The sequence below is a fragment of the Siniperca chuatsi genome, linkage group LG11 (assembly GCF_020085105.1).
Source record: "Siniperca chuatsi isolate FFG_IHB_CAS linkage group LG11, ASM2008510v1, whole genome shotgun sequence".
NCBI lineage: Eukaryota > Metazoa > Chordata > Actinopteri > Centrarchiformes > Sinipercidae > Siniperca > Siniperca chuatsi.
In genome coordinates, this window is record NC_058052.1 from 22,831,671 (window position 1) to 22,842,016 (window position 10,346).

At 38.6% G+C, this 10,346-nt stretch overlaps 1 protein-coding gene across 14 annotated transcripts in view; it reads left to right on the forward strand.

Moving 5' to 3' along the window:
- Positions 1-10,075, forward strand: part of LOC122884692 (mitogen-activated protein kinase kinase kinase kinase 3-like) — a 45,998-nt gene extending 35,923 nt beyond the window's left edge. For 9 of the 14 annotated variants that reach the window (XM_044214926.1, XM_044214929.1, XM_044214936.1 and 6 more), the window contains 10 exons: positions 109-226; positions 474-532; positions 790-893; positions 1,272-1,443; positions 1,563-1,631; positions 1,789-1,881; positions 2,094-2,164; positions 3,603-3,658; positions 3,769-3,822; positions 4,695-10,075. In XM_044214926.1, the coding sequence (XP_044070861.1) occupies positions 109-226; positions 474-532; positions 790-893; positions 1,272-1,443; positions 1,563-1,631; positions 1,789-1,881; positions 2,094-2,164; positions 3,603-3,658; positions 3,769-3,822; positions 4,695-4,782 (884 nt within the window). In that variant the 3' untranslated portion in view covers positions 4,783-10,075. The remainder of the gene's footprint in view (positions 1-108; positions 227-473; positions 533-789; positions 894-1,271; positions 1,444-1,562; positions 1,632-1,788; positions 1,882-2,093; positions 2,165-3,602; positions 3,659-3,768; positions 3,823-4,694) is intronic. The other 5 variants (XM_044214930.1, XM_044214940.1, XM_044214938.1 and 2 more) reach the window with 1 other exon arrangement.
- The last annotated feature ends 271 nt before the right edge of the window (positions 10,076-10,346 follow it).

The following is a 10,346-nucleotide window of genomic DNA, read 5'->3' on the forward strand; positions in this document are numbered from 1 at the left end:
GGTTAATACACATTGTATCTAAAGTCAAGATTCTTCATTCTTTACTTTTGGTCTCTTCCTTTCTGTTCTCTTTTCTATTATATTCTCTTCTGTTTTCTTCTTTTCTAGGAAAAGCCTCTCAGCTGTACTCCCATAGTCTGAGCGGGCTGTTCGAACAGGCCAGACAGTTACAGAAGTTACCAGTAGCCATTCCCACACACAAGCTGCCTGATAAGATGATTCCCAGGTAACTCTCCAAACAGGAGGTCAAACTTATCAGTCATGTAAATAATAAAATCTCATTTCCTTTTGATTGACTGAATTGTAATCCTCCACTCTTCTTTACATATCTTTCGTTAGTCTTAGAACATTTAAATAACTTGCAATGAAAACAGAACATTAATGTCAGTTTGACTCATCTGTGCAACAAAATGTTGATCTTGACACAAAAAACCTTTTTTGGGTGAAAATGATTTTTGTTTGTCTGTTTATAGGAAGTTTGCTGTGTCAAATAAAATTCCAGACACTAAAGGGTGCCAAAAGTGCTGCGTAGGTGAGTTTTAATGAAGGAGAATGTTATATTTTTTGTGACTAGTAGTACTGCTTGTTTCTCTGCAATACTGCAAGTTCAAGACTGACTTTGTTTAACTGTGTCTGGCCTGTTACAATTGCCTACATAAAAAACATCTAATTTACAGTGTGTAGCAAGTATCACTGTAAAACCACAAAACGTACTTTAATGCACAAAAACAAAGCCTCTACTAAGTCTTACCAAGATACAAACTGATAACTGGCATTGTTTCCATGCAGTTCGTAACCCATACACAGGCCATAAGTACCTCTGTGGAGCCTTTCAGTCTAGTGTCATGCTGTTGGAGTGGGTGGAGTCCATGCAGAAGTTCATGCTCATCAAGGTCAGATTTTGCTCTTCAAAAGTATGAACAGTATAAACATGTAACACACGGGCAAATTTTGTACGGTTTAAGATCTAGAATTATTGAAATGTCTTTAAATATAGTATCTACCAGCTATTGTATCAGTACTACTCCACACTCAAGTACTGCAGCCCTGATATGCTCTGTTTAGACATTTAGATATGTGAACGTGGATCTTTTTTATATATTAACCTTTTTACAATATTTCTGTCCAAAGCACTACAGTTGTCTATTTCTCTTGCGGAACATACTGCTGACTTTCTTTGGAGATGTCATTAGTCCCGTATCCTCTGAGATAACAGACAATACTAAGGCAACTTCCCTTTCTTACCTACTGTCTCTTCATCTGCTCGACAGAACATTGACTTCCCATTGCCGTGTCCGTTGGAGGTCTTTGAGATGTTGGTGGTCCCGGAGCAGACTTACCCTCTGATCTGTGTGGCGGTCAGTAAAGGCACCGAACTCAACCAGGTGGTCCGGTTTGGCACTGTCAACCCCAACTCTACCTCCTCCTGGTTCACAGAAGCAGGTGAGAACTGGGTGTCCAGCTCTGTTATGTCAAACTAACAACACTTGATTTGTTCTGAGATGTTGCAGATGTTTTTGTGTAGAGCATGTAGGGCAAACTAATGCTCTTTCTCTCTGCAGACACACCACAGACCTGTGTGATCCACGTCACTCAGCTAGAGAGAGACACTATCCTAGTTTGCCTCGACAGTAAGTAACACAAACACATTTTTACACACGTCTGTGCATTTGCACTGTGCAGCTTCAACTACTTCAGGTCAGAATGCAGAAGTTTTTGCAACGGATTTACCAGAATTTCACTCAGCTGCTTCCACTCTCTTCCCCATCTCTCCCTCTCTCTCTGCAGGGTGTATAAAGATAGTGAACCTCCAGGGCAGGTTGAAATCCAGCAGGAAATTGTCAGCCGAGCTCACCTTCAACTTCCAGATCGAATCCACAGGTAAAGACAAAAAAAGAGCCACACTTTTATTTATATATATATAATTTTTTTAAATAGCAAAAATATAACTTGTGACATGTAATTACATACAATACATCAAATAAAAGGAACTTGAATTAATATGCATATATTATACTAGATGTATACAATACAAGCCTATTTGTAATTCATAGCGATAATCCTTGTTATTGTTTATCCCTGTTTCTTTGCAGTTTGTCTGCAAGACAGTGTACTGGCCTTCTGGAGGCATGGCATGCAGGGACGGAGTTTCAAGACCAATGAGGTGTGTGTGTGTGTGTGTGTGTGTGTGTGTGTGAGGATGTTGTTTAATCTCAGACTATAATAGGATTTGACCATTGTTGTAGCTTCTGAATCGTTAAAATGTAAGTGGATTAATGGAGCATGATATTAGTAGAGTTTTCAGACTTGCAAAATCACATGAAATGGGGCAACATTTTGATTAAAGAAAAGATGCTCCAGTCCGGCTTTTTAGGGCAGACACCAATCACCACTTTAATGTGATTTTCGTCGACCAACCAGGAGACGACATCGCATTTGTCATTTTCCCCCAAACCATCTGGTCTTGTGACAGAAATGCAGCCCCACACTGATTGCATCTTATTTTCCACCACGATTTGGTGTTTTTGGTAACACACCTGGATGAAAAGTTGTGCAGCAAGAAGCAGCCTCTCAAAATTAGAATCAGTCACAGCAGCTTCACACTGTGGACATATGAATAACCTAATAATAAAAATAACCTCTAACATTGCAAGCAGTACAAACAGCACTTTCCTGCTGCTTGTATTATTAGATTTTGTTATATAAACAATCAATATTTCCCGAATGGCAGGTCTTTCTCATCCCTTTCTCAGAGTGTGTCTGGACATTGGAGAGCCTCACAATTTCACATGTCAAAATTCGACAATAGGTCTGGCACCGTTCCTCATTGAAATTAATGGGGAAAAACCAGTCTGTCCACGCATTAATGCTGCATTCATGCCATGTTAGCAGAGTGGGGAGAACGTGAAAACCTCCCGTTATTCCAACTTGGATGTGTTCACGCGTTAGTCCAAGATGGTAACACCCACTGGGAAATTAACTAATTAAATAAATTATTTTTATCATGGTATGTATACTGCATGTAGCAGTTCATTAACAAGTGAAACCACATGCAAAAAACTTTAATTAGCTGAATGAATTGTGTTGGTATTAATATTTGACTTTATTCAGATGTAACTCCCAGTGATGTTCTTTGCAGCCGTTTTGCCACAGGTTTGTTGACACTTGTGTAGTTCTTTTGGCCAAGTGAGAGATGTCATAGCTGTCAGAAAAAAATCATTTACAATAAGGAGGCTGATATGAACATTTATTTCACTCAGCTGCATGTAATTATGGTCTGTATGACATGAACATATGCATGCATAAGGCTACATAAACATAATCTGGCCTAAACGCCTTTTCGTCACAGAGACAGTGTAAGTAGTGTTTCAGTAACATATACTTATTTGCCTCACTTTTTTCTAAAGATCATGATCCACACATTTTTTTATGAATATCAGATTTAATTTGATCAGTAACCCATCAATCAGAGCCTATTTCACTTGGCCACGATACTTGAAATCTAGTTACCGGCCTACATTTGGACTGGTTTCTCCTGGCAGGTCTGACCGTGACTTTGTTCCTCTCTGTCTATTTTTCTCTCTTCGTCATATATTCATCAGATCACCCAGGAGATCTCTGACAGCACACGCATCTTCAGACTACTGGGATCAGACAGGTGAGAACACACACATACATACCAACACATACACACCTCCTCCTCACCTCACGTACACATTAAACACAAACACACTTGTTAACATCCTCTCTGATGTCTTATCACTAAAGACGTGCCGACTGTAGAGATCCAGAGGCCAAGGATAGAGGCCTCACTCTGCCCAGGTACACTCACTGCTTGCTGGCCACTGCCAGCTGAAAACACTACCTCTTTCTGTCGGGATCAGGAGCTTTAAGACTGTCTGAGAGGAAGAGAGAGTTTTGGGGAATTTTACCTGTTAAGTCATGACAGTATAGACACCAAAATCCCCGTCTTTGTCCCGTCTGATGCTGCATGCTAACACTATTTTTAATTGATAGTAGGACATGAGCAATATCTCAAAATGATAAGTTGTAGCAGCTCTTAAGTCAAATGCAGTAAATTCTGTTGGTTTTGCGTCAGGGATTGGTAAAACCTGCACAAAATTGTTACCAAGAACTACTATTGTATGGACTGGGTCATTTTGGTGTCTATTGTCTCATTACTGGGCAGCTGAGTCCCTTTGAGTTATGATGTGTGAATGTGTGAGCCTTTGGGTCCCTGTTAAAACAGTATTAACAGCTTTCTCACAGTTTTCCTCAGGGTAAACAGAGTGTACTTTGTGAAGGACTTTGTGTCAGCAAAAGTCATCTCCATCTGCTGCCTTTTTCCAAATAACGGCTTTTAAAGGCTTAGACCATATCCTGTGTGGGTTGCTGACTGTCTGTACATATTGCTACAATAAATACTGGGTCTACTATGTCTTCACACATTATATTAATCAGTGTTGCATTTATTTGTGTCAGAAAAACTAATAACATGCTGAAGCAGGCTGGGCTGTTCTTTTGTCTGGGATTTAAAGGCAAAATAAAGACTGATTAATGTTTTGTTACCTTTTCTTGAAACTAAACTGGATGTTGTTTGTGTGTGTGTGTGTGTGTCTGTGTATGCGCGCTTGTGTTTTTGGTTGTGTGTGTGTGCTTGTGTTTCTGGTTGTGTGTGTGTGCTTGTCTTGCAGGGTGGTGGTGCTGGAGAGCAGGCCTACAGACAACCCTACAGCCCACAGCAACCTCTACATCCTGGCAGGCCATGAAAACAGCTACTGAGACACACACACACACACACACACACATACACACAAACAAACACACACGCACATAAATACACTCTCTAAACAGCCTACCACTAATGCAAACAACGGCGTGAGCAACCGGGAGACACACTCAGCCCAAGCCTACCGTTAACTGGGAGATGAGCCGTTCGTGGGTGCAGATGTGTATTCCCAGTTGCAGACATTTAAAATGCACCGCAGTGTTACATGTGTATTAGCTAAGCGTGTTGTAGTAGGACCAGTTTCTGACAGGGCGAGGGTTAAAACTGCTGGTCTGAGGCCAGTTTGGGTTGAGATAGCCGGGGAATCTCTTCTCTGACTTCAACCCAGAATCCTTCCTGATACCATCCCACCTTCCTCTGCATACTGCACACTGGGAAAACCGCATCCAGCACAGAAGTCTGACTTCAACACTACTTCTACTACTAGTTCTACACATACTACTACTGCTACTGCTTTGCGCTTAAGCTTCACAGAAGAGCCATCTTGCACAGAAAACCTTTCTCTCCTTCATCGTCCTTTCCTCTGTCTCCCTCTTCCTCTTTCCTTTCCTCTCTTTGTTTTTTTAAACTACACCTTTATTTATTGTGGCATGATGTAACTTTAACAACCAGAATGGCTTTCCTGTTTTATTAGGTTTTTTTTTAAAAAAAGGATTAAAAAAGAGAAAACAGACAAAAAAGTTTTGCCACCTCTGCTAGCATCGAATTCCAATACCCGTCACCACACCACACAAGTGCTTAATTGACCTCTATTTAATTGTTGTAAATATAAATGTAGTATTTTTTTGACAGAGACGAACACTAAAAAGACTGGTCATGTAGATAGGTGTGTGTATAGTTGCTCTGTACAAATGAGGAGACAAACAGAGAGACAGACAGACAGACAGAGTGACAGGGGCAGTAAATTCACTTCCTAGTTCCCTGATCATGTGAGGAGGGTCAGGAAGCAAAGACCTCTTGTAGTCTCCTCAGGTGGACAGTTTTAGTAATCTGATATTACTCTAATAACAATCTGGAGCTCAGGATTGGACTGAGCAAACGCAGGAAGCAGCAGAGATTGGTCATCTTCATTTTGCATGCATCACCATCAACACTTCCTGCTCGTTTGCACCTTAGCAACAGTCGTCAGGGCAGCGGACGTTACAAGTTCTGTTCATTTAAGTTTGTTTCTCTTGTTTTGACTTCATCCTTTTCATTTTTTAATGCTGTTTTAATCAGAAAGTTTTGTTTTTTTTTCTTTGATGCCATTTTTTACTTTTATTTCACCACTGGTGTTAAAGATTTGCACAGAGAAAAGGTATTTGACAAACAAATGTGATGTCATTATAATATATGACCTTGTGTGTGTGTGTGTGTGTGTGTGTGTGTGTGTGTGTGTGTGTGTGTGTGTACGTAGACATAGAATATACACATACAAGTGCATCATGTACAGATCTGGTCTTTAACAAGAGACAGTTGTGTTTCTGCCAGAGAGAAAAAAACAAGAAAAAAGCTGGATTTACACAGAAGGAAAAATCATTTATATTTATCCAGTAGACCTGGTATATATTAGCCATTAGCCATCATTTCTAGCATTAAATTTAATTTCTGTGGAATTCCACATGGGTGGAGTATAACCCGTGGCAGAAAACCCCTCCCATATGGTATTCCAAAGAGGATTAAACAAACGCTAAGAATTGTTTTAAAATAGTGCTTGAAAAATATCTATCAAGCTAGGACAAGATCACATTCAGGCCAGATAAAACTTACTTACTGTACAGAGTAAAATGAGGAGCTAAAGGCCCAACTCCCATTTTTAGCTAGCTTCTGTTCTACTAGCCTCCAAAACAAAATAGATTTTCTCATAGAAGACAGCTAAAACCAGATTCTGGGTAAATAGGTGTGCACTACTATGCTGGACACACTGAATACATTGTCATTAAGAAACAAATGTTTTGTTTCTTAATGACAATTAAGAATTAAACAAGCATTAAACATCTCTCGAGTCTTACACAGGAAAGCGCTGTCATAGTTGTTCAATGCTAACAAAATAATTAGTTTTTATCTTTGTTAAAAGGTGCTCAACTTTTGTTATCTGAAATACTAGTAGATACCAATTTAGCTTTCATTATGGACAGAACACTTTATTATGTGTTTCACCTTTTCCAGAAAGAACTATTAATGAAACACACTGAGCAATGAATGCTACTAGAACAGAAGCTAGCCCAGAAGTGGGGCGGGAACTTAAATTTCTGTGTAAATCCAAATGTTTTATTCATTTTATCCATATTTGGAGAACTTCAGCCTACATTGCTGTGACTTCCGTATGAGGGATCACACTACATGCATGTAGATGTGCACTGTAGAGTCTACATGTGGCAGTACACTACCAGTCTTTACAAGCTGTGACACTAGAGGTTGCTTCAGAGGACATGAACACTAGTTTAGCTGAACTTAACTCAGACACCGTCGCTAAACCTCAAATCTTACAGAGCTGAAAAGTTTGGGTTCATTTTTCAAGTGTACCACTTTCCAGAAGCCAGTTTCTCATTCATTTCTTAATTTTCTCCTTAGAAAGACACGTATAAGCTTATAACTGAACCAACCAGCTGCGAGACGGAAATTACCAAAATACAGTATATGTATACAAACAAAAACAACACACGTGCAAGATTGCTGAAATACTTTAAAAGTTAATGAACTGCTCTTCACATGCAGCATTGAGTGACTTAATCAGATCAGTAACTGAAACTAAATATCAATAATATATTGATTACTGTCCCACTACAGAAACAGTAATATCTCTAAATTTAAAGGGAAATGTGGTGTTTTATAAGAATGTGGTAACGCAGCCTGATTTCTTATGCTGAAACAAAAATCCTCTTTCTGCTGTCATCTGGTGGTTTATGTTCACCACGTGACACCAATCCCTAACCCAAAGTGACCCAACACGACTACAATGGAGTGTTTCAAAAACAGAAGATTTAATATATCATCAGTCTGTAAAAACAAAGCTGAAATCCAATTGACACAATAGGAAAGGTAAGCTATGGAGTAAATGGAAAATGTATTAATGGATGACAACATTTCAGCTCTGTATAGACGTGTCACTGAGTGTTAGTAAGGTCGTTGTAAATGGGACATGTTGCCATGTTGGGGGACTGACAATTTAAGAAAAGAATCTAACAGCTTTCTGGTCCTCCTTGACCTCTTATTACCCCTTGGTACAGTGAAATTTGATTTCCTTCCACTGCTCAGAAAGTGGATACATCATAATCTAACCCTTTTTTCGTCACTTTACCAACATGACAGTGTGTCCCTCCTCTTAACATTCAGTGACAGCAATCACACCAATGCCCCGACACACAATTTCACTATGTTTTCATGGGGTTTATTTGTTAATAAACAGATCATCTCACTGGATTCCAGCTCCTAATGCTTTACTACACTGTCGTGGTGAAGTAGCTAAAACAGGCATAGTGTAGTTAAGTGTAGAGAGCTTGAATTGACTGTGAGGACATAAATTATTTATCGCCTGTGCACACTTTTCTTGTATAAAATGTATGTGTGTTGCTTTGCACCTGGAAAATGTCAGAAAAATTATTCATACAAGACATTAAGATCGCACACTTAATTGCCATGTAGTAAGTTTGGAGTGGAAAATGTATTCCCTAATATGGTGCCCTTCATAGGACTCTGATGGCTGTAATTTCAACCACAAATTGGCCATAGAAGAGATAAATGTCAAATCAGTTAAACTCTACTGGCAACAACAGGCGTTGATCCACTTTCAGGGCAAGAAATTTGCTCAAACCAGGAAGGAAACTGTTTAAAACTGCAATTCAGACCATATTACAGTTTCACAATTTCTATATTTGAACCAACAACTTTTCTCTTTAAAAGCTTTTATAATCAAAAGCAAACATTAAAATGTGTTAGCATTGTTTTGAATTGCCTTGAAAGTGAATCAGTGCCCCAGATGAGCGATTTAGCAACGATCATGCTAATACATGTGCCTCTAGCCAACACCCATTAATACAGAAGTGTCATAGTTTCAGGGCTGCAACAAAGTTTTATTCACAGGTTATTTTACAAAAATATTTTCTCGTCAGTTTAGTTAGATATTAGTTCTACGAAGTATACTAAATAGCATCATATCGACATCGTCAGCCATTAGGCCTAATTAAATACTTCTCATATTTAGGCTCAATTAACTTGATTTGATTGGTTCTTTGCGGCTGAATTGATTAAATTATCAGTGAATGTCCGCAGCCCTGCATGACCAAACCTGTTACCATCATATTTTTTTGGAAAAGAAATGTATCACATTCCTTTACATTAGGTCTCAGTTGATGTCAAAGAACATATATTTTACATTTTTAATGTAATGCCAAAATATGTTGGTGAAAATGTTTATGGCCGAATTTAGATAGTTTACCTCGTGGTATGTCCTAGATTAAAAAAAACAAGATGTCTGATTCAAAAGACAGCCATCAGTGTATAAGGTTAGTGTTACATGTTCTCTGAGACTCGTTAAAATGTCTGTGTCCTCTCAGAAGTTGAGAAATCGATACAACTTACTAAATCACATGAAGATATGAAGTGAATGAGAGATTCCACTGAAAATGACTTTTAGGGTTTTCTTTGTTTCCTAAAATACCCAATTTCTTTAAACTTATTTTGAAAGAAAGAACTCATCCTGTATCATAGCTGCACATCTAAAATTGTAGAAAGTATGTATTGATTTAGTAGAAACAGAATATACAAGCAGTCCTAAAATCTCTTGTCATTTTTATTGTTGGGTTCATAACTTTTAATTTTGGGGAAACCCTTTTGCAGAATAATAAAGTAGACACACATTTAATCGATAATCCCCCCTAAAGCAGGTGCCAACATGGCCTTCTGATGTCAGTTTTGCTGAAATGTTAAAAAGTCTGTGTTTTATAACCTCAACTACTCCTGGGTCAAATCACGTGTAAAAATTATTCATAGGGATTGTTTTAAGATGACGTGGGCACCAGATATGTGGATTTTCTGAATGAGACACAGATGAGTTACTTGCAAAAGCTGTTTGATCCTGGGTCTCCTCCCAATATAAAACAAAACACAATAAGTCTCCTCTGTTCTGTCGCTATTACATCACCTTTGTCTTTTGTTTTCATAATGCAATGCACACGTTATGAAATGTATATAGTGTACAATAAAAATGGGTTTGTTTTACATACTGTATAATTGCCTATATTTTGGTTCAGAAGTGTAACAGATTTATGAGATGACAGGTTAACACATTAAAAAGAAGGAACTGAACCATTTGGTCTTGTGGTGGTTATTTCTGATGGGCTGCAGAGTGGGTCTTTTTCTTGTTAGACATTTTGACATGTCAGAGTGTAAAAACAAAACACAAGTGTAAATAGTAAAATTGATGATGGCTGAATTACGGTTAGCTGCTTTGGTTTCAGGGTCCTGCTGCTGTGCATGCTGGCTCACTGCTGGCATTGTTAAAATTAGTAACACCTGTGCTTTTCCTACTATGAAAACTGTCTACCAAAACGGGTCAATTCCAGAGGACTGTATATTC